Source organism: Diadema setosum, chromosome 8 (genome assembly GCF_964275005.1).
Source record: "Diadema setosum chromosome 8, eeDiaSeto1, whole genome shotgun sequence".
NCBI lineage: Eukaryota > Metazoa > Echinodermata > Echinoidea > Diadematoida > Diadematidae > Diadema > Diadema setosum.
The window spans coordinates 38,813,457-38,838,721 of record NC_092692.1 but is presented as its reverse complement, the minus strand read 5'-3'; the positions used below and the strand labels follow the sequence as shown (position 1 = coordinate 38,838,721).

Sequence of the window (25,265 nt, the reverse complement as noted above, 5' to 3'; positions counted from 1 at the left end):
TGTAGTGTGAGTTGTTCAGAAATGAGGTAAGTGACCATATACTCACTATGTGTACTCTTAAAATATTGGGTAAATTTAGTTGGGTAATTGTTGGTTGGAAAAAACAAAAAAAAATAATCATTCTGGGCAATTAACGCTCAATTGAGCTTTTATGTTATTAAACCAACATTGGGCAATTATCTTTACTTAAATATTGGGCGAATATATACCAGCATGATTGGTTATGGAGAGTTAGGTACTTTTGGCCCCGCTGTTGTGTAAGTGATGCATTCTCTTTGCGTGTTGGGTATTTTTTGTTGGGCAACTGATACTTGGGTAGAAATTCACCTTATATAATTTACCAACATTATTTTGCACATTAATCCTGGGTATTTCTTACCAGTACTTGGGTAATTTTGTTACGTTCCTTTCTAAGTTGGTAAATTTTCATGGACAAGTAGAAAAGTCTATGCGTGTACGTGCGTATGTGTGTATGTATGTGACGGTGTGTACACTGTACGTACGTGTGTGTGTGGTATAGGCCTATATGTATGGAAGGATGGCCGAACCTTACGATTTTGTAGGGGGTACCAATTAGAATTACTATAGGGTGTTCTCCGTTTTAGGAATGGGAGGGGGATAACACACACACACACACACACACACACACACGGTATTGTCTATATATATATATATATATATATATATATATATATATATATTATATATATACTGAAAGAAATTAGACTGAGGCGGACGTTGCTCTCGATCTTGAGTCTCCCTTTTATTCAGTCAAGCTTTCGGTCAGTCATCAGGCCTTCCTCAGGATCTGTACGAGACGTGAATGAGCCATGACCAGACAGGACATAGCCCAACACAGAAGATGAGCACACGGTTCCGTGATGCAGGACATCACGTCAAATGATACACGTCTCATGCAGATCCTGAGGAAAGCCTGATGACTGGCCTTAAGCTTGACTGAATAAAGGGAGACTGAAGATCGACAGCAACGTCCGACTCAGTCTAATTTCTTTCAGTATATGCTACCCACAATAAGGCACCGCGCACGTTTGGGAAGGGAACTATTTCTCGCACTATATAATTATATATACGTATATATATATATATATAGGCGTACCTGTGTTTTGGTGCCTTGTCTGCTACCGGCGGTTTCACGCTGTCGCGATCTTCAGGCAGACTGACAAAATGGTGTGTTTCTGTGCTCATGTGGCGCGGTGGATCGGTTTGACGCATGGATGGTTTTTCTTTTCCGGTGTCTGCATTTGGATAGAAGTTCGGACCTTTTGTTGAGTGCTTTTTTGTTTCTGATGATGATGGGACATCCAAAAAAGTCAAACTTAACTCTAAGAAGGAGCGGCATGTGCAACCTCTGCCTCGATGAGAAGGCCATCATCATCAGAAACAAAAAAGCACTCAACAAAAGGTCCGAACTTATATCCAAATGCAGACACCGGAAAAGAAAAACCATCCACGCGTCAAACCGATCCACCGCGCCACATGAGCACAGAAACACACCATTTTGTCAGTCTGCCTGAAGATCGCGACAGCGTGAAACCGCCGGTAGCAGACAAGGCACCAAAACACAGGTACGCCTAATATGCTCTGCTTTACAGCATTGAGCACTTTCCGACCCTCAACAAACCATATATTCCCGACGGATATATACCCAACGGATATATATAAGCAAGAGCTACATTGTGGACGTATTTTGACATAATTTTCCTACGTTTCCCTTTATTCCGTCAACACCGGAGGGGTTTAAAAATCAACATTGTGGGAATATCTGTCTGTGGGAGCAAACTACAGGATACTCCTACAATATTGCTAGTTTGTGTTTTGTTTGAGTTTGTGCGTGTGTGTGTGTGTGTGTGTGTGTGTACGTGCGTGTGTGTGTCGGTTTGTGTGCAAATTGTTAGATGACACAATTTGCAACCCATATACCTGACTGGACTTGCTTACCACTTCATTCCAGATTAAAATCCAGTAACTAAAGCATTGAAATTTTGATACCAGTTGGTTTCTATTGGTTTCTACTGTTTTTTATTTCATCATGAATATTCATAAGCTATTCAAGTTCTCTTCTCAAAAAAAGATAAAACATTGTTAAATTTAATGTTTTTATGATTTCAGTAAACTCTAAAATGTCTGAAATATATTAGAAATTTATTGAATATTATTGCCGTGATATCCACAATTTCCACTTGTACCTTTGATGAGGTATTTTCATACTTTTATAATAAAAGTGTAATCTACATGGTAACCATGTCTTAAAGCATTACAACTAAATAGCCCTATATAATGTGAATGAAATATCCCTGGTACTAACTAGGTCTAGGATGTAGGCTAAGCCTAGATGTACTTGTAGGTATAGGCTTTACGACTAGCTGTAGGATTATGATAGGTTGGATATGAACAATGTCTTGACATACACATGTTCTGGTAAACACTCATATATCAAATAATTCAACACACAATTTTTGATATCCAAAATTCAACTTACTAAACAGTTGGACAAATGGAAGTTGGGCAATATCTAATTAGGTAAAATTGGTTGGGCAAATGAATACCCAACTCAAAATATAACCAACGGTTAGGAAATTGCAAAGTTGGGTAAAGTCTGATTGGTCAACAGCTGATGGGCAATTTCATTTGCCCAACCACATAGCAAACTCATTACCCAACATCAGTTGGGCAGATTTTAATAGTTGTGTGGACAGTATGTTGCCCAGTGTTGATTAAAAGTTGGGCATTTTTTTGCCCAACTATTTTAAGAGTGTGTATTAAAATATGAAAGTACCTCTTCAAAACAAAATTTGAAATTGTGAATAAATGAACAATAACTTAAGTAAAATTTTAACGCAGTTAAAAAGTTTGAACCGAGCATAGATGCATCAGATTTCTACGTCTTTTATCAATTTCTACGAGTTTTCAAAATTTAGATTTCCTTACTTGAATTTATAAGTATGCATTTATATTCATGCTGAACGTTATGTACCGGACGTTCAAGTTTGTAACGTCCGATGACGTTTACAAGCGTTTTGTAAAGGACGTTTATTTTGTAACGTCCATTGACGTTCTAAAAACGTTTGCCCAAAAACCTGTGCTTTACGGTGTATGCCCACCTCGGTCCAAACTTTGACTTTATATGAACGTTTTAAAAACGTCCGTTTTAGGCGGAACGTAAAACGTTGAGGAAATGTTCTGAAAATTGTATGTGTTTGCGAGGATATTATGCAGAATGATTTCATAACGTTACTGGAAGACCACGTGTAACACCATTGTACGTATGCTCTGTGCTGTCACTGATATGAAATAGCTGAACCAAGGCTTGCTTCTTTTGAAATATTGAAGTGCCAAGCAATTCCAAAAAGGACGGCGGAATTTGAAATTATATAAAGCCTCCTTGGAGACATCGTCAATTTGCATGTAGTTTTTTGGACGGTACATGCATCCGGTTCCGAGTCATAGTGAGTATATGGTCTTTATACCTCATTTCTTAACAACTCATACTACACAGGATTTAAAGCACTGATGAATTGAACTAAATGTCAGACTACAATTGGTCCATTTACCGTTAATATTTTTTGTAATAGTAATAATAATGATAATAGATAACACGTATATAGCGCTTAATAACTTATACTGACGTTTTGTAGTAAGTTTCTATATCATGAATAGTGATTTTAAAGTGAAATCGATGGAGCATTAATGTTAGATTTAATTGACGTTTTAACAAATCCTTCAGGAGCCCCACACACCAGTTTTTTCTTTTCTTTTCCGTCTGTGTTCCCTGCCAGAGACATCCATCAGTGGAGTCGTTTCAGCTACAGCCTCGGGCGGTGGCTGACTTGTTGAAACAATATCCAACCGATATATCAAACAAAAAACAGAAACAAACAAATGCCCTGAATAATACAAGGTATAACATTTGAGGGGGAACAAACTGAAATGTTCTGCCTATGCATTTCTATCGAGACATGATAATTGCGAGGGGCATACTGCAAGTGCATGGGAGTCTAGAGGGAAAATTAGAATGGCCACAACTATACGTACCTTTCCTCTTTCTTTCTCATAAAGGCATGGAGAATCCTACACAACCACTGTATACCACACGGTGTATACCTACCGAAGAATAAACATAATGCCTACGGAAAGAGGGCGACTTGTAGAATCTAACATACGCGCCTTGTTACCTCCGCCAGTATTCGTGGTATTTGAAACCTACGGCCGGCGTATGGTATGTTTTCGGTTGCGTCTGTCTGTCTGTCTGTGTACAACAACGGCGTAAATCCGTACTGAGGAGTGGGGGGATGGTCACCATCACCACGATTACAAGCCCATAACCGGACCGGCGCAGCCTTGGGGGGGGGGGGGGGGGGAGGGGGGGGAAGCTTGGTGAACCCTCCCCCCCCCCCACACACACACACTTTACAGGGATCGGATGTCCCACTCTTTTGCATGGAATAAGTTATAGTGGGAGGAAAGTGGCAGCAAAAATATGAAGACGTTTTGTTCTTGTTGCTTTTTTTTTTTTTTTTGCTTGTCAGATGACTTTCGGCGGAAAATGAGACCTTAAAAGTATGAAAACATTTTTCTTTTTGTTTTTTGAAATATCTGTGAGAGGGAGCGGAACGACCGAACGGGGGGAGGGTGTGTATCCCTCTCCCACACGAGGAAGATTTTGCATTTTCAGACCTGAAATTCAGCGATCTGGTGCACACTTTTGGTTAAATTTTGTATTCTTTTCTTTAAAAAACAACAAGAAAATGAAATATTCACAATATATTATTGAATGACTAAATCGTGGTACTTCAGCTCTTGCTCCGCCTGTGCGACATCACTGTGAAGGCTTACTAAATAATGGGGCCTATCACCGGCGTAGACAGGATTTGATCTTAGGAGGAGCGGTTATGTGCCACGGAGGGAGCGAAGCAAGCGAGGGGGGGGGGGGGAGGGTATGGTAGAGAGGTTTCCCCCTCCCACGATGAAATCTTTTTGCATTAATAATTTAGACATTTTACAGTCCCAAAACTGCCGTTTGTAGCTATATTTTTCGCTTTGGAAACTAAGGAGGGCCGCACCGGGCGCAACTGCTGTCAATCACTGGCAGCAACATCAGGAGAATGGCATAGCAATTAAATGCGAGCGAGCGGAGCGAGCGAGCTTGAAATTTTTGACATTTTACAGTCTAAAAACTGCCGTTTGTAGCTATATTTTTCGCTTTGGAAATTAAGGTGGCCGCACCGGGCGCAACTGCTGTCAATCACTGGCAGCAACATCAGGAGAATGACATAGTGGTTAAATGCGAGCGAGCGGAGCGAGCGAGCTTGAAAATTTTTGACATTTTAAAGTCTAAAAACTGCCGTTTGTAGCTATATTTTTCGCTTTGGAAATTAAGGGGGGCCGCACCGGGCGCAACTGCTGTCAATCACTGGCAGCAACATCAGGAGAATGACATAGTGGTTAAATGCGAGCGAGCGGAGCGAGCGAGCTTGAAAATTTTTGACATTTTACAGTCCAAAGACTGCCGTTTGTGGCTGTTCGCACACCGGGCGCAACTCCTGGCAATTACTGGCAGCAACATCAGGAAAATGGCATAACGATTAAATGCGAGCGAGCGAAGCGAGTGAGCTTGAAAATTTTGATAATTTTACAGTCTAAAAAAAACTGTCCTTTGTGGCTGTATTTTTTTGCTTTGGAAATTAAGGGGGCGCACCGGGCGTAAACTGCTGGCAATTACTGGCAGCAACATCATGAGAATGGCATAATGATTAAATGCGAGGGAGCGAAGCGAGTAAGCTTGAAAATTTTGCCAATTTACAGTCTAAAAGACTGTCGTTTGTGGCTGTATTTTTTCGCTTTGGAAGTTAAGGGGGCGCACCTCGCGAAAACTACTGGCAATTACTGGCAGCAGCATCAGGAGGATGGCATATAAATGCGAGCGAGCGAAGCGAGCGAGCTTCAAAATTTTGACATTTTGCAGTCCCAAAACAGTCGCTTGTAGTTATATTTTTCGCTTTGGAAATTAAGGGGGGGGCGCACCGGGCGAAAACTGCTGGCAATTACTGGCAGCAACACAAGGAGAATGGAAAAATGATTAGTAATGCGAGCGAGCGAAGCGAGAGAGCTTTAAAATGTTGACATTTTACAGTCCCCAAATTGACGTTTGTAGCTATATTTTTCACTTTGGCAATTAAGGGGGCGCACCGAGCGCAACTGCTGTCAGTCACTGGCAGCAACATCAGGAGAATGGCATAGCGGTTAAATGCGAGCGAGCGGAGCGAGCGAGCTTTAAAATTTTGACATTTTACACTCCAAAAACTGCCGTTTGTAGCTATATTTTTCGCTTTTCTTTGTCCCACTTTTATGGGGGAACCACCCCCCCCCATCGACGCCTCTTCATAATATGAGGGTGCTTTTGAAAGATCTTCTCCACACTCTTTGATAAATTAGGGAAATATACGTCAATATCAAAAGTGTACAAAGTTTATCGGAAGGGATCCTGTATAGCAGAGCATTTGCATGTTTATGATTGCAATACAACGATCTTGTGCATAATTCTGGCGATATTTGGACAATATTTTCCATTAAGAAAGTTCGAGATTTGTCCTCATCTCGGGAATTGCTTGGGGGATAAATGGTTTGTCTGCCTAAACACATCCGTATAGGGGCGGGGCAAATGTCCCTTTGCCCCCCCCCCCCCCCAATAGATTCGACGCCCCTGATCTTCCTGGATATGCCCATAGATGTATCCTGACTGAGTCATCAGTCACTGTCGTTTCTCAATATTGATTCAGGAAATGGAGGGGGTTCAATTATGGCGATATATTTTTTGTTATTGTTTGTTTGTTTGTTTTCGTACATATTTTGCAGATGGTCCCCAGTTACTCGCGTCATAGGATGTTCACATGTAGGCCTATACTATTTGACGTTGTCAACGTCTGAGCCATACCTCGCAGTGTATGTCGATGTTACTTTCTTCGCGAGCGAGCGAAGCGAGCGAGCGCCTGAGAAAATTGTGTATACATTTTCCTACAAGATAGCATATATTGTTCAGCTCTGTTAACTGTCTGAAGGCCGGCGTACAAACGTCATGCAATATGCCAAAATTGATACATATCACATTTCTGCTTCCTCCATTTTTTCCTAAAAATTCAGGGGAGATGATTGTACAGGCCACCCCCCCCCCCTCCTCCATTTAAGGGGGGATATATCCCCCCATCCCCCCCCCCCCCGGGATAACTAACTCGAGAACGGATGAACAAAATTTCACAAAATTTACATTGTGTGTTCATACTATTAACAAGAGAAAGAAACAATTAAATTTTGGGGTCATGAGGTTAAAAGTCCAAGGTCATATAGGGGGATAAACTTTGAAAATTGTGTCTTGGGGAGACTCAACAGGTCGCTATTTAAAGTCGCCTTCATGTCTTACATAAAGTCGCCTTGGCACCTGGTGAGTTGTGGCAAGTTTCCCTCTTCTAGCCTTTTACGGGAGTTTCTTCAACAAGTCGCACTTTTAAGCTCCACAACATTTGCCTCACGAGGCAGCTTACCGTTGACACTTCCTTTCCGTCTTCAACAGTGACACACGGATCAGATTTGCCGTCATCTCCGCTTGTTCCACTGCCGACCTTTGATCCTTGGTCTCCCTCAGCCAAAATATTGATCATGTCTGTGCTACCATAGTGATTCGGTGTGGCACGTGACTTTTCATCAAGGGTCAGACCGTTTGAGTTGGGTGTAGATAGGAGATTGGCCTCAGAAGATTCCTTGCGCTTGATTGTCTGCGATGGTTCCAAATAATGACAGCACGAAGAGAAATCCAATTAGGACCCTGCACACGAATAACAGCACGACAACGTAATATACCGATAAATCTTGCAGAATGCCGTCATAAAAACCTGGTATAAAATGTGGAAACATATGAACTAACTCCAGTCCTATGTTTTTCCCTCTGAATAACCTACTAGATTTTTTTTTCATTATTTAGCTATTTCCAGCAGAAACATAAAGAAAAAGGTTACACTAAAATGCTGAATAAACGACATGCATAGGCAATTGATTTGGAAAAAAAGAACTGGTATAAAACGTGAATACATGAACGTCATATTATGCTTTTCCCTCTGAATATCTTAATATATTTTTTTGTTGTTATTATTATTTTGCTATATCCAACAGAAACATACAGATGTGATGTTATACAGAAAAGGGTTACACTAAAATGCTGAATAAACGAAATGCATAGGCAATTGATTTGGACTAGGACAAGAAAAAATATAGGTAAATGAAAATTCTGTAAATGGGGAGAAATACTAGAGAAGCATAAATTGCATGATTCAATATGACGGATCTTGTAAAACATTATGAAACATTAACAAAGCATGACCACATACGTATCAAACTATGAAATCTAGGTAGGGATATCAAAATATGAAACAATGCAAGAAATCAAACCCTTCAAACAAATCCACTGGAAAAACGAGACAAATCATTGCTAACTATTTTATCAATCTTTCATCGGACTTCACTATTAAATCTAAAACAACTATAAATCAGTAAAAAAACAACAACAACAAATTACATGGCAATCATTCAGTTAATCAACATGTACACGTTTTCATCATGCCTGACAATACAAACGGAAAGGATCCGAGATGTCGTCTTTTTATGATGACCTTTTAGCAAAAGCCATTTGCACATGTAAAAACTGCAAACAGCAATAAATGGAGGAGAATTTTCTTCGCTGCTCACCAGGTGCCGATAAATCCTGCACTGAACGCTACGTTCTTGTCGGTGCAGTGGGCAGCAGAGCCATATAAGTCATTAACAGTGATCCATCTCAAGTCAAAGAAATCTATCACACAAAACGAAACATTTGGAAAGAAAACGTTCAAAATATTACACGGTGATATGCAATACTATAATATATATGAAGAGTTTGTTTGCAAAAACCGATAAGTCCATTTTTGAAGATTTTGAAGTACGGTCTCTGTCATAAAGTACAAAATAATACCTTTTAAATGATATACCGTATTGGCCACTGCATATAAAGGTACATTTTTTAAGTTATGGTCAAGAGAAGCAAAAATTTTCTTATTATTCTCTTTATTTTTCTTGACCTTTAATCGCAAATATCTCCATTTGGCAAATATGGACTTATCGGTTTTTGCGAACAAACTCTTCATATATATATATATATATATATATATATATATATATACATATATATATATATATATATATATATATATATATATACACCCTCTAATCACAAACGATTATGAGCTCAAGCTTCATGGCTGTGGACATGGTAATGGGTATACGAAAAAAGAAAGAAAGAAGAGAAGACTCTCTATTACCTGAAAAGGATGGAAGTATGTCGTTGCCACTTTTAATAGGGGCGTGAAGCATCTCATGGCATTGTCTTGGTCATTGTTTAATTCTGTTTCTTTGTTTCTTCAGCAAACAATACAAAAGTATAGGGACATCCAAACCTAGATGGAAAGTTTTATAAGCACGAGGAATTACTCTTTAAAGATTTGGAAACATATCAAATTATAACAGAAAAATATTCATAACGCTAATGACGTTTCACTGACAATGATAATGATGATGATAATGAATAACATTTATATAGCGCTTAATACTGATGTTTCTAAGCGCATCAATGAGGAAAAAAGTATGACATAGGATAAAATATAACATATGTGCATATTATGACAAGACACAACAGATAGATTAAATCTCGTCCTAGGCTTTGTTCATTTGAATTCGCGCGAAAAATTGTCGACACACGACCTTCAATTTAATGAAATTTCATTGGTCTTAACCTTCTCCCTCGAGAAATACAGTATCTCGCTCATTCACTGCAGCGGTGATATTTCATGTTCAAATATCAAGGCTTCGCCTACAACTCATTCTACGATCAATACAAAGGGTATACTGACTGGTGGATTTTATTTCTCATTCGTACGAACGCATTGTTCGTACGAACATTCATGACCACGGCTTTACATTTAGATACTTTTGATTCTAAAAGTGCAGTTCCTCTTGTAGTTTAGCAGTGTCACCAGTCGGGAGCAACAATTCGTATAGTGATACTTCTTCCTATGGTTCTGACTTATGAACAACGAAGAAATGGTCCTTACCCAGCAATAACTCCAGTCCATTTTGGACATCAGCCTCGCTGCAGCTAACGGGAACACATACCCCCCAGTTCACAGTCAGTGCCTGCGTGGTTCATACATTTGAAAACATGAAGGGATATAATTAAAAAAAAAGTGATCTTTAATGAAAACTTCGTGGCTATATGAATTCTTCATGGTCAAAGCTGAGTACACATATGCAGCCCATATCTTTAAAATGGTGTCTTCCATGTGAACCTCGTGTAGGGTCAAAAGGTCACGTGGAAAAGATGACCTGTGAAGGCCGAGAAGAGGCTGAGTACATATAGAATTACCCGGAGGTCTTGGGTTCGAATCCCAATGAAATCCCATTTTCTTTGCTCATTTTTCCACTAATAATTTATATTCATTTCTGGTCAGTTTCCCTCTGTTTACATCTGTGACATACTCAAAAACCTGCATCACTTCGGTGATCCCTCGCATTTATCCCCAAGTTGAATTATCCTTCGGGTTTATGCCAGGGGGGCATTTCATGAAGGAACTTGTCGGATAAAATATCTGACAAGTCAATTATATCTGACAAGTTTTAAGAAATTCTTTAGTCTGATTGGCTGATTTCTCTGAACTTGTCGGATATAATTGGGTGGTCGGACATTTTATCCGACAAGTTCCTTCATGAAATGCCCCCAGGTTTTTAGTGTGTGCGTGTGTGTCACACACAAACACACTGCGCTATAGCTTCTGACCATCCGAGCATTGAGAATTAAGGGTTTCTGGGACGAACACTGAACTAGGGCTTTCTATAGCTCAGTCGGTAGAGCACCGGGCTAGCATTCCGGAGGTCTCGGGTTCGAATCCCGATGGAATTCCATTTTCTTTGCTCATTTTTCCACTAATAATACATATAGAATTAGATACATTTATAACGGGTGGTAGAATAATCAATTTTGTGATGTTACTTTTCACGGCTTAGTTCGGATCAAACAAACTCTTTGAACCTTCACTATCGCTCGAATATATATGGGAAGAAAATCTTATAAAGAATATATATGTAAGGTGATATTTAAATCAAGTTCTAATCTACGAACAACGCTAAATGAATAGGTGACTAATGAAGAGACATCAAGAGGGATCAAAGAGTGGGAAAATGTCATACCTTTGATGAATTGGAGTCTACGGTAATATTGACATCAAGATCTACCAGACAGTATTTGAAATCTGTGATAGCCATGCACTCGTCAAAATGGCCAATCCATATTGTGTTTCCAACAAGGATACCAGGAGTGGGTTTTCCAAAGGCATCTAAAGCTAAACAATGGGTCGCGAAATAAAACAATAACATATTGGTAATGTTTTTTCGTCCATTTTCGTGTGTCATCAATCTAACTTCATTATCCTACGGAGAAAATATCATTTTTTCCTTCTTACTCTTCCTCCTTATCCACTTTTGTTAATGATCAATCAAGTGCGACCTCTTTATTTTTATAAAAGTATCTCTGCTATAGCATAAAACTACCAAAAATTATTGTGAAAGATACATGGTATTCCTTGATTTATGAGGTGAGACATCGTCTCGATCTGCCGATTTATGCATGTGGTTGCGAATTCATTCACTAACTTGTGAAAGTAGAAAAATTGCAAAATTCCATAAATGTATCACAGGGTCCGATTGTGATAAAATCATCACCCGATTGTCTGATTCTGCTCCATTCATTTCAAGTAATGGTATAGTTTTGGTTGAGATGGGGATTCAGATTTTATTTTTTTGCGAGATAATTAGAAACCATTTACATGAAATATTAAAGAGCACACAACTCTAAGAGGAATTTCAAGTTTAAATGATGAAAATCGGTTTTTAAATGGCCGAGATATTCCAGTACAAAGCAAAGCAAACATTAAGAAAAGGTGGGTCCCGTCTTTTATTAGGACCACTTTGTTTGACTCTGTTTTTGGATATCTCAGCCATTTCAAAACCAAATTTCTTTTTAAAAAAATCTTTGAATACCTCTTGGAATTGAATGCTCTTTAACATTATTAAGTGGTTTCTAATTATCCAACAAAAAAGTGAAAACTAGAATCCCATCTCAACCAAATCTACACCATCCCTTTCAAGCCATCTTAGGCCGTGTTTATGCTTCCCTTTTTCGGGCCAGAATCAGCGCTTTGAAACGTGATTAGTGTAAAACGCGGTTGCGTCCTTTCTCATTTTGGTATAAACGCCGTTTCATCGGCGTTTCTGACTAATCACGTTTCATGTGGAAGCATAAATGCAAGTCACATCACATACGCGTTTATTGTTGCCCCTCTCCAAAGGCTTTCCCTTTACACAGCCGAAGTTAAATTATGGCGCCATCTCCATCGCCTTTCCGGTTCCCTCAAGCTCCCTGTTGGTACATGTTGTATACTGTACGTACACAGACACGTTAATGCATAAAGAGCTCACTACCATACAATCCGATTTTGTCGACAATTTCTCGACAGAATTGATACTCGTATTTCCTATCATTTTCTGCAGTCCATTAGTGTGTATTAGATGAATGATCAAAATGATATTGTACTATATTTTAGACATGCTATTAAAGCCAGTCGAAACGTGAACAATGTACACATTCAGGCCAGAACTTCCGAAAAAGCGCGCGCCCAAATTTGACCTGCTTCTGCTGAGGTCAACAAAGCAACCGGAAACGCTCTCTACAAGCTGGAAGAAAGTGAGCATGAACAGTGCGCCCGTGAACGGCGTTTTGAATCAGCGTTTTAATTCAGCGTTTCAAAACCCTGATTCTGCCTTCGCAAATAGAGTATTAACACACCCTTAGAATATGGTATGGGATTTCACAATAACAACGCCAGCATGGAGTGGAGTAGCACAATTCATGGCTGATCAAGTTGGGACGGATGGCTGCACATGCAAGAGCTAGCAGGCAAGGCATAACTAACTTGTGTAGAAGCAGCATAGCGGGAGCCGTTATACCAAACATGCCAAAGAGGTTGTGAACACGGTAAAGGAGCGCCGGGACCTTTTGTAGTGTGTGGAGGCTGCGGGAAATTAGGCCAAAAAAAAAAATGGTTTGTTTACCCTTCGCGACCGACCGAAAATCAGGGAAATTTCGGGTCGCGTTTTTTTTTTTTTTTTTTTTTTTTTTTTTGCTCTTTCAAGTTTATTTTTTTCCACAAATTTCATCTTCTACCAATTTGTGAATGGTTTTAAACCCAAAATTATCCATTTTAAGCTAGAGAAAGAATAAAAAAAAGTCTAAAAATGTTTTTTTTTTTTTTTTTTTTTTTTTTTTTTTTTTTTTTTTTCATCTGATCGACCCGTCGTTATTGTGGTCGGGCCGCGTCGGTCCACAGGCTACGTTTTATAGCATGCATTGCATGCTACAATGTAGCTACCTTTTTGGCTCACATGCGTGCACGCGCACGAAATCCAATCAATGCATGTATCATTATGCACTTAGTACAGGGCTGCACACTGGCGACATTCGCGCTAGCTTGCGCATTGGCGCTGCTCACGCACTGCCATGCCATGCAATGCAAAGCATGTACAGTGTAACTGCTTTTCGTTTGCTTGCGATCGGCGGTCATGCCAGACAAGAAGCATTGATAGAATTAGAAGCGCACGCATTTCTGGGTCATTTTACTCACGATCCGATCCCGGCTTCGCAGCAGCGTGGCAGTTGACATGTTAGAACTAATTTACTTGTGTCGATTTTTAGAAAAGTAAAAACATATTCGATATTCAGCGATACAGTAAAGGGATCTGATTGCGTTCAGTTTCATTTTACACAGTCATTTCACAAATGAATATTTTCATTCGTTCAGAATGATCTCACAATGAAGATGGGCGCAAAAAGGATCACGAAATCGGCCCTTCCGTGTACTTTTTAAGAACGTATGCACAAAATGTGAAGAGATAATACTAGGAAGAAAAAAAAATCATGAAATCATCGCAGTCCCGCTTACATATTTGAGGTAGAAATCGTCCCAAAAAGGATCATAAATTCGGCCGGCCGCGTCGTACACCTTTCAAAAGCTCATGTACGAAATGCGAAGAGATTATAGAGGAGAAAAAAAAATAAAGGACACATTTGGTACGTGCATCATAAAAGATTACAGCCGAATAAAAATTCATGAAATCAACGCAATCCCGTTGAAATTTGAGGAAATAATAGGCGCAAAAGGATCTTGAATTCAGTCCTGCATGCCGTGTTGGTTATCAAAACGCACGCACAAATGCGACGAGATTATCGGGAGAAAAAAACAACAACACATTTTTACCCTTCTGGTGCGTGCATTACAAAAGATTACATCCGAAGTAATTAATGAAATCGCCACAAACCGGCTGATATTTGAGGTAGAAATAGGCGCAAAAAGGAACGTGAATTCGGCCGTGTCGCATACCTTTTAAGAACGCGGAAAGGACACATTTTCATCCCCTTTTGGCGCTTGCATCATATAGATTACAGCCGAGTAGTAATTCATGAAAATTTCGCAATCCCGTTGAAATTTGAGTAAACAATAATAGGCGCAAAAAGAATCTCGAATTCGGCCCTGCGTGCAGTGTATAGTTTTGAAAACGCATGCACAAATGCGAAGAGATTATCGGGAGAAAAATAAAGAACGCATTTTCAACCCTTCTGGTGCATGTATCACAAAAGATTACAGCCGAAATAATTGACGAAATATCGCAATCCCGCTGATATTTGATGTAGAAATAGGCGCTAAAATGATCATAAATTCGGCCGTGCGGTATACGCATGTACGAAATGCGAAGAGATTATAGGGAGAAAAATACAGGACACATTTTCAACCCCTTTTGGCCCGTGCATCATAAAGATTACAGCCGAATAATAATTCATAAAATCATCGCAATCCCGTTGAAGTTTGAGGAAACAATAGGCGCAAAAAGAATCATGATTTTTGGCCGTGTCGTATATCTTTTAAGAACGCATTTACGGAATGCGAAGATATTATGGGGAGAAAAATAAAGAACGCATTTTCAACCATTCTAGCTGGTGCGTGCATCACAAAAGATTACATCCGAAGTATTTATGAAATCGTCACAATCCCGCTGACATTTGAGGTAGAAATAGGCGCAAAAAAGTATCATGAATGCGGCCGTGTGGTACATCTTTTAAGAACGCACTTACGAAATTCGGAGAGTTTATCGGGAAAAAATAAAGGACGCATTTTCAACCCCTTTTGGCGCGTGCATCGTAAAATATTACAGCCGAAGTAATTTATGAAATCGTCACAATCCCGCTTATATTTGAGGTGGAAATGGGCGCAAAAAGGGTTGCGAATTCGGCCCTGCATGTCGTGTACCTTTCAAGAACGCATGCACAAATGCGAAGAGATTATCGGGAGAAAAATAAAGAACCCCTTGTATCGCGTGCATCAGAAAATATCACAGCTAAAATAATTCATTAAATCATCGCAATCCAACTGACCACCAAGAGCAGGTTACGCAGCAAGTTCGTGCCCTGATGTTTAGAAAAAGTCACAAACGCATTTGATACAATCTGATTTTGTTCATTACCATTTTACACTAATTCACAAACATTCTATTTTTTTCCTGTCTTTAAATTTCTTGTGCAATAAATAATGCAAGTTTTAAAAAAAATTAATCTGTAAAATGTACATGGGGGGGGGGGGTACATCCATAAAAAACAAGGAAATAAGTTTGCAAGTCATTTAATGTTTTTTTATGTTGTCGTTGTTGACCGGTAAATTTTCTGTTCGGACCTGTAAAAAATGGTAAACGGGGCATTTACCGGTCCGACAGAGACAGGTCGGACCGGCAGAAAAAATGGGTTAGTGTGCAGCCCTTCACAAGATGGCTACTTTTGCAGCATCCGTTACCAGCTGTCATGGCACCAAAACTGTTTGGAGTTCAGTTGCCAGCATCTCACTGGAAGGTACTTTTTTGGAGCTGTTTGAACGTTGTAAGTGTTTGTCAGTGAGCGTTTCTGCCTCGCTTACCGGGCCCTGGCAAGACGTAAATTTGAATGAATCTCTTGGAGTTTTGAGTGCATTGACATGGAAAAAAGGGTACCCTGTATTAACAAACAAACAAACAAACAAACAAAAAAAAAACCGACCTACCGACCCTCTTGGGTTTTGACAATTAAGGGCAAACAAACACTTTTTTTTTTTTTTTTGGCCTTAGAAGGCTCAATGCATGGTTCCCGCGAATTACTTTGAGAGTGTGCAAAGAAGAGGGATCGGGTAAAAAAAAAAAAATTCTCTTGTAGGCTTTTGGAGAACGCGTGACTTTGATTCACTCTCAAAACGACCAAAAGGAAGATCACAGTTTTGGTGGGATATATTTTTGATTGATTCCGTCTGATTAAACGGGTGCACGTCACGAGACCGACACCCACGAGTCATACAGCCCACAAGTTATACAGCTCACAAGTCATACAGCCCACCAGTTATACAGCCCACCAGTTCGACACTGAGTAAATAAAGCCCATGAGTTCGACATCAAGTAAAATAATCCCAGGAGTTATACGGCTCACGAGACCGACACTACACACAAAAGGCTCATGAGACCGACATTAAGCAAACATAGCCCACGAGACCGACACTACACTTAAAAGGTCCACGAGACCGACGCTACGCATACAAGGCTCACGAGACCGACATTACGCAAAAGAGGTTCACGAGACCGACACTAAGCAAAGAAGGCCCACGAGACCGACAGGATGAACAGCGCCACCTATAGACCAATAAATTGTATAGGGTGTCCTGATAATGGCATAAGGAAGATATGAGAGATGGTAAAGAAGAGTTGCCAGGGTGTTACCCCATCAGTTGCCCCACCCCCTGAAATGATCAGGATCTTTAATTGTGTTTGCGTGGGTGTGTGTTTGTGAAAAATGAACAAAATTCAGTAAAAGTGTGCAACAGATCTTTCTACATTAACTTGAAGTGAAGATGCCAAGACACCCTCGTTTGCATGTTAATCCTTTGAATTCTTTTATATATTCCTACCCCCCCCCCCCCCCGAGAGAGAGAGAGAGAGAGGGAGATCTGCCTTCGGTGATTGTTATTATATAGTGGGATCATCGAGAGGCATTTTATAGAGTGAAATCGGCATGATTCGAGTATGCTTATGGGTTGAATAGAGAAAAAACGGCTTGTAAGAAAAATTCTTAGTGCATTTCCATCTAATCTGCATAAACAAAGTGGCTACCAAAATCGTCAATGAAGGTTTCGTTAGGGATTTGGAAAAAAACAAGATGCATCCATGAAAACAGCTATTGTATTTCACGAAAAATGTACTGTTTGGAGGAGAATAACACAAGCCACAAATCAAGGTGAATCCCTGCGATATAAAACGTTTTAATCAGTTGAATTACATACTATAGTTACAGAGAAAATTACAAATAGATCTTACTGCAAAACGTCCAAGCAGGAGGGTAGAATATCTAAAATAGAATAAGTAACTAGTGAATCGGGAAAGAGAAGAGGTAAAAATCATATCCTGTCCATCTTCTAGCTAAAAACTGGGAAAGCCTATTAAAAATAACACGATGGCATTATCAAAGCTCTAAAATTAATCCATACATTGTTCTTGTCCTCTTTTTAATTCATTTGTGTTTTTTGTCTCTTTTTTTTTTTTTGGGGGGGGAAGAATACTAATTCTTCTATTTTTGGGGGGCGTGGGCATGAAGAATACAATTCTATTTTTCTAATTGATAAAAATGTCGCTCCCTGACACACTTGCCCCCCCCCCCCCCAAAGAAGTATGTAGAAATACATGTTTGATGTCGTTCATAATTATGTAGATGGTCACCATCTTTCACTTGATAGCGTGACGAAATTGCACCGGCCAGTATGTTATTTTTCCGTTCATGGAACACCCTGTACAGGTAATTGACATGTAGATGGCGCTGTTTATCCTGTCGGTCTCGTGGGCCTTCTTTGCCTACTGTCGGTCTCGTGGGCTTTCTTTGCTTAGTGTCGGTCTCGTGAGCCTTTTTAGCTTAGTGTCGGTCTCGTGGGCCTTTTTTGCCTACTGTCGGTCTCGTGGGCTTTCTTTGCTTAGTGTCGGTCTCGTGAGCCTTTATTGCTTAGTGTCGGTCTCGTGGGCTATGTTTGCTTAGTGTCGGTCTCATGAGCCTTTTGTGCGTAGTGTCGAACTCATGGGCTGTATGACTCCTGAGCCGTATAACTCGTGGGCTGTATGACTCATGGACTTATTATTGATGTCGGTCTCGTGGACCGTATGACTCGTGGGTGTCGGTCTCGTGGGATGCCCCCGATTAAACACCCAAGTTCACTTAAATGACGTCTTCAGACATCTTTCTTGGTGTGGGGCGAACCCAGTGGCCCTAACATTATATCACGTTAAGACATCCACCTCGCAACAGTAGCAAACAATGATATTGGTCAGTTGGCGGTCGAGAAAGGCCCTTGCCGGACATTGACTCATAGCAATTACAATAATACATTTAATTAGAAAAAAATCCCGTCATATCTCAAAATAATATTTCTAGGTTCTTCAGCAAGATAGAAGCCCCCTTACCACGCATTCTGTATATTCTGATTGTACTCGTTTTATCTACCATGACTACTTCATGATGATTATAACAGAGGGAAAATTCAGGTGTGAGTTTCTTCAATTTGTCTCCCTCTACAAATAAAATTTGTTAAGATCGCAATTGCTGATCTAATAAATTAACAAACATGTCAGAAAAAGAGGACCAATGTGATTCGAACGTGTCATGAATTTGAATAATTACGCAGTACCCGTTGAATGCTATAAGGATTAGAAACAACTCTTGCTGTCGGGCGGAAGCTCGGTGGTATATAGAGATGACGCCTGTCCGGAGATAAGGAGGTCCTAGATTCGAATGCTCCTCGAGTATGTACACCCATGACTTCTTATATCATGGCTACTACTAAAACACTGATCAATTCAGTGCTTATTTACGTCGGTGTAGGGGCGATTTGTCGATCAGTTGCAATGAACACATCTCGACGGACGAATTTCATGAATTTGAATATCTTGCTTTCAGAGGGAAAATTTTTAGAAATTTGTTCCTTTGAGGAAAACCCGTTCTGTGTTAATTTCGAAGTTTCTATAATCTATTCCCATTTGGATTATTGTTCACCAGAATGGAGAAATGCTGCAAAGTCCACTTTGAATAGGCTATTTGTTTTACAGAAAGGGGCTTTACGTATAGAATAAGGTATAGATGATTCAGAGAGAACCTCGACACTGTTTAGTAAATCGGGTATTTACTCAATATACGTTAGCTGAAAAAAGAGTAAATGTGATTTTGTTGCATAAAAAGTTAGTGTGGGTTCGCACCACAATATCTATCGTCAAGAATATATTAAATATATATAATTATATATTTTATGAAGCGAAGATAAGCTCAAATTCATTAAACTCATTTGTGTTGGATATGCGAAACACCAGAGATATAAAGTCTTTTTGTCAGAAAATGAGATCCAAAGTTCTCAAGTTTTTTTTTTAATAAAGTATTATTTTTTTTCTTATTTTGTTGCCGGTTGTAGGTTGAAGGCTTTGAATAGTCCCCCTCCCCCCCCCCCCCCCACACACACACTCAAACACGTTTTTTTTTATTATTCGTTAGTACTTTAGTTAGGTTTTAGTTGTATTGAGTTGTATGAGTACATTTTTATCACTTCTTGTCCATTCGTTTTTTCTGTTACCACAAATATACTAATGTATCATATCAATATGTCGACTGTAAGTCACTTTGTTTTACAATACCCACGGCTGTATAAGTCTTTATTGTGCATAGAAATAAATCAATAAGTAAATATGTATGTATATATATATATATATATATATATATATATATATATATATATTATATATATATATATATATATATATCGAATAATAAAGGAGCAGAACGCCGGGTATAAATCAGATTTATATCATAGAAAGGTGAGCAAATTGAATGTAGATGCATTGACAATAAACGGAAGACGAACTGAACACGAGGTCATCTCGCCCCGAGCACAATTCGCCCCGAGAACAGCCCACCAGGTATCAAACCGTCTTTCCGGACGAGGAGGTCCAGTACGCCCTGCGAGCAGTTGTGGGAAATTTCCTGTAAATCTTGCTCTTTTCCTAGCAGCTGTGGTGACAGGATCCTTGGACTGATTCCATCTCTGGTGTACGTCCCTTTAGGGTCTCTCTCAGCGTTGCCATGACAATGAGTTATGATCATTATCATGGTCACAAGTGTGCAGAACTCGGCGAAACTTGATGCCATCCTGAGATGAAACATGGTCACCTTTCAGCAAAAATTCAGTAAAACATTAAAAGATCATAGCTTTGTAGGTGGTAATGGTAGGAAAGCTGCTGGAGAAATGAACTGTTCCATGACATTTGCTCCTGCGACAATTGCTCCCATTAATTGTGCACACTAAGCCAAACGTAATTTCTACCCGCAAATATAACCCTAATCGTAATCCTCACATCAAACTAAACCTAAAACCGTATCACAACCCAAGCCCTATAACCCTAAGTCCTGAAGGAAAATTAGATTGGAGCAATTGTCGTAGGAGCAAATGTCATGTCACCAAGATAAACACCATGCGAGTTTTTTTAGGCATCTCAAATACCAGTATACAGCAGTTACAAATGTAAACATATTACCGCAGCGTAAGACCAAGGAGGTTTTATACATGGAGTAACAACTGTTGTATTCCCTTTGATCTCATGTTTGATGCCGCCACTAAGAAATATTTTAAGTATGTGCTAAACTGGAGCTGCCTCACAGATAGGAAGACAATTGACTAGTGTCTCATTGCATAATCACCAGCCACTTTCAAAGGAAGATATGTCTTTGTGATGGTAATTACTTTTCGCTACCCCTTCTTAATAAAAGGTAGGTGGTACAGACACGAGGATGCGCGAACAGAAATTGAGCAAAAAATGCTGAAATAAAGCTGAAAATTACTCGACTGGGCATATGCGGGCACTAATCTGATATATCTATCAGTAAAGAATTGTACTTGAAAATTGTTCCATATTACTTTTAATTGTGGAAATTAGGCCGAAAAGTGATTAAACCATATTCCAGGATGATACAGTTTTAAACATTTTCACATGATACAGCTCTGATTTACACTTTTGTGCAAATTTCTGGACGGAATTGAATTTTGCTTTCCATGCTATATCATTAAATGAAATTTCATTTCATTTAATGAATAAATAGGCAAAATAGACTGATGTAAATTCTTCCACTTCAGTGTACAGGAAACCGACCCATACGGACCAGTATCTTAATTTCCAGTCACATCACCCCTTGGTTCACAAACTTGCAGTCATCAGGACCCTCTTCCACAGAGCAGACACCATAGTTCACGGTCCACCTGAGGTTGAAAAAGAAAAGACCAACTTCAAAAACGCCCTGGCTAGATGTGGATACCCAAACTGGGCATTCTCTAAAGCAGACACCCCGAAACGACAAAGCAAGAACACACAGAGAACCCATGGTACACATGTAGGGACGGAAAGTCGTCACCATCACTATCCCGTACGTGCATGATTTGTCGGACAAGATCAAAAGGCTGTTTCAGAAACAGGGCATCACTACTGCCTTCAAGCCCCACAACACATTAAGGCAGAGATTAGTTCACGTCAAGGACCGAGCCGCCAAAGAAAAAACAGAGAAACGTAGTCTATGGCATCCGATGTTCCCAGGAGGATTGCCATGATTTCTACATAGGGGAAACACAACAATCACTAAAAGCTCGCATGAACCAACACAGAAGACCCAGCAACTCAGAAAGCATCCCGGATTCAGCAGTATACACACACATCAATGCCAGCAAACATTCGTTTAACACCAATCAAGTGATTATTCTGGATAGAGAATCCAAGTGGTTCGAGAGGGGCGTCAAGGAAGCCGTCTGGGAACGTGTGGAGAGACCTACACTTAACAAGAGAGGAGGTCTCCGCTTCAATTTATCGCACGCGTGGGACCGGGCCGTTTGTTTGTTTGTTTGTTTGTTTATTCACCGTATAAGATAAAAAGATAACAATGATACAATACAACTGGAATGTATAACTGAAGAAAAACGGATGGATTGCCCTTCTCAGCTCGCAAAATCCCAAGCCGTCTTTCGCGCGCTGGACAAGGTCCAGTGCGCTGTGCACAATCTCGCACTATTTAAGGGCCATTCCATCATCGGGAGCTTCATTCGCCCGAAGAAGCCAATTGATAATTGGCGAAACGTCGCAACAGTGAGTTTATTTCCAGTTTCTTGATTCAACTAATCTTTGATCAAATAGGCAAAATATGGCCAACATTATGATAACGTTCAAATAAATCTTCAGATTGCTCAGCAAGACGGCGGCGTCGAACATCGATTATCAAAGGCACAAGTGCACCTGTGGAATTCTTTTGTGCATCAATAGAAATCTGACAACTGTTTGACTAATAACAGCCAGTTGGAACTCCATGTATAAAACCTCCTTGGTAAGACTACTGAAGTGTGTGCGAGTATACCGATACTACCCGACTACAGTTCGATGAAAACACTTTAGGGCTTAAAGGGATAGTATAGTTTTGGTTGAGGCCTAATTTCAGGTTTCTAACATTTTTTCGGTGAGATAATGATAAACCTCTTATAAAATATGAAAGAACATGTAATTCCATGAGGAATTCAATGTTTATTTGATGAAAATTGGCTCTGAAATGGCTGAGATATCCAAAAGAGAGCGATTCTAATAAAGTGTGCCAGGGACCCACCTTTTATTACGATCGCTTTGTTTTACTTTGTTTTTGGATGTTTCAGTCACTCCAAACCCGATTTTCATCAAATAGACTTTGAATTCTCTTAAAATGGTATGCTCTGTAATATTTCATAAGTGTTTTCTTGGTATCTCGCAAAAAATTAAAAGCCCAATTCTCATCTCCACCAATACTCTACCATCCCTTTAAAATGCCTAACTTCCTTCATTCCTTCATTCCATTCCTTTCAGAGTCTTGTTACCCCACTCATTAAAGAGAACTGGAACATGTTGTGGAAATGCAATACGAAGTGAACAGTCTGATCAGCAGACAAAATCATGAAAGCTCATTACAATTTAAACAAAAATCAAGTCAAGCTCACTTAACTAACAAATTTGACTAGATAATAATGGTAAAAACTTTGGCGTAAGTTATTTTGTACTTTAACATGCTTTAAACATTATGCAAATTATTTCATTTTTGCATCAATACATGTGTAGTTCAATAAAGCAATGTAAGTGCTCCTTATTCTGTACAGAAAATCTGTATTGCTTTGTCATCACACTGTAAGAATATATTGATGCTACGGACTTACATCATCCATTTTGAAATCACTTTACAACCTAGAAATGTCAACGAAAATTTGAATAATGAGAAACAGTTGGGAATGTCATTAACATCTGGTCCAATTATTGCGAATCAATTCATTATTACTGTTTCAGGAAAACAAGAGAAACTGCAAAGCTCCTTAAAATCTTGTTGTGATTTGGTTCAATGTGTTTAGACACACTGAACCAGTGTTTCTGTTAATGTTTGTGTAACTAAACATGGACAGTAGTTAACAACAAAGTATTCATGCTGATGGTAGGTTCCCGAAATGAGCCTGCAGTATAATGTTGTTGTTGTTTTTTTCAGCGAGAAAGAAAGGAACATACATATATTGATATCAAGACTGTCTACCTGTTAAGGAAATCCGACAGTTCTGGGCCACAGAGTCCATATAAAGCAGCTGATATCTGTTGGAGAGGAACACACAGTGGTGAAAAACTGAGGCGCGCTACTGGTTGATAAAATGAGAGAGCAGCGGCGCGTGGCGGGGGTTAGCTGAACACTATGGCTGAGATCAAGGTTGTCTCGCAATATAAAAGATCTTCAGGCTATACATGATAGCGCAGGACAGTTTGCTCTGTCTTTGTTGTCTGTGTAGACCAGGAATTAATTTGCATTACAAGTAGTTCCCTTTCAGCACTGTCATGCAGTCTGACAGTAATATAGTTAAGTTCATGATAGCCAATTGCCGCCGCCATGACCATTGCTTCAGATACCTTTCCTCTTGTTCGTTTCTTTCACATTCATCTTTTTCTTGTTCAGGTGTGTTCACCCAATAACCATCTCACACCCGATTCTTTAGTTGAACCCGAATAGCTCTCGTTCTTTTGTAATCACCCCCTCTATCATCTCATGCCCTTCCTTGGCTATTGGTTGATTTATTGAATTAGTCTCCTCAAGTTTATTACAATCCTCCATTCCGTTTATTTCTGTTGGTTGTTGTAGATGATTTTAATGTAAACATTGTTTATGTAAATTTTGTTCATCCACGGGAGTTTGCTGAAGGCGAATTGCCCCCAGAATAAATCAGAACACTACCAGAATTTATCGACTTCAGTTCGGCTTATTTGTGTCATCTAAGTTCTCTCAATATTAAGTTATCTCCCTTTCTTCAAGGATCTTCAGGATCGTGAACGTCTCTAATAATTTTTCAACATTTAATTTCAACACGCTAAAACTGGTGGCAGCGGTAGTCGCACTGTTCCACGTCAGGTCATTTCATCCTTCTTCAGTTTCTTGTGCTCGATTATTTTCAACTTTGGGAGATGATTTTCATAACCGATGGCACCACAGGCAAGGCCACGATTCTCATTTCACCATCTTCGAGTCTCGTAGCGATTCACGGAGCGATTCATCATGCAGTTCACCCCAGGATGCCAGCCCTACCGCCTACCCACCTTCAAGAGTCCTACGTTCCACCATTTCCGAGTTCGAGTTGCCCCCAGAATATTTATCGGAGCACTACCAGACTTCATTCACTTCAGTTCGTCTTATTTTAGTCACCTCAGTTTTCTTAATTCTTCAATGCACTTCAGTTTCAGGATCGAGAATATCTCTAATAATTTTTCGACATTTAATTTCAACACGCCACATTAGTAAGAAAAAAAAAGACAGTAAAAAATAGGAAATTACTTTGCACCGTCCTAACTGGTCTGAAAAGTTGCGCCCATGAAAGGTGCTACGATTGTCTCACGTAATGATGCATTCCCACTATCACCCATTACGAACGCACTATTGGACATTCTAACTGATCGTGGACGTTTTGTTCAACTCATGTGAAATTTCACGTTTGGATACA

At 39.7% G+C, this 25,265-nt stretch overlaps 1 protein-coding gene across 1 annotated transcript; it reads right to left on the bottom strand.

Moving 5' to 3' along the window:
* Positions 1–790: 790 nt before the first annotated feature.
* Positions 791–23,825, bottom strand: LOC140232255 (uncharacterized). The gene is made up of 8 exons (XM_072312387.1): positions 23,819–23,825; positions 21,425–21,494; positions 20,158–20,410; positions 11,284–11,435; positions 10,152–10,233; positions 8,775–8,857; positions 7,557–7,787; positions 791–808 (listed from the first exon to the last, which is right to left on the bottom strand). The coding sequence occupies exons 3-8, from the start codon at positions 20,402–20,404 to the stop codon at positions 791–793; spliced, it is 813 nt and encodes a 270-aa protein (XP_072168488.1). The 5' UTR covers positions 20,405–20,410; positions 21,425–21,494; positions 23,819–23,825.
* Positions 23,826–25,265: the final 1,440 nt, after the last annotated feature.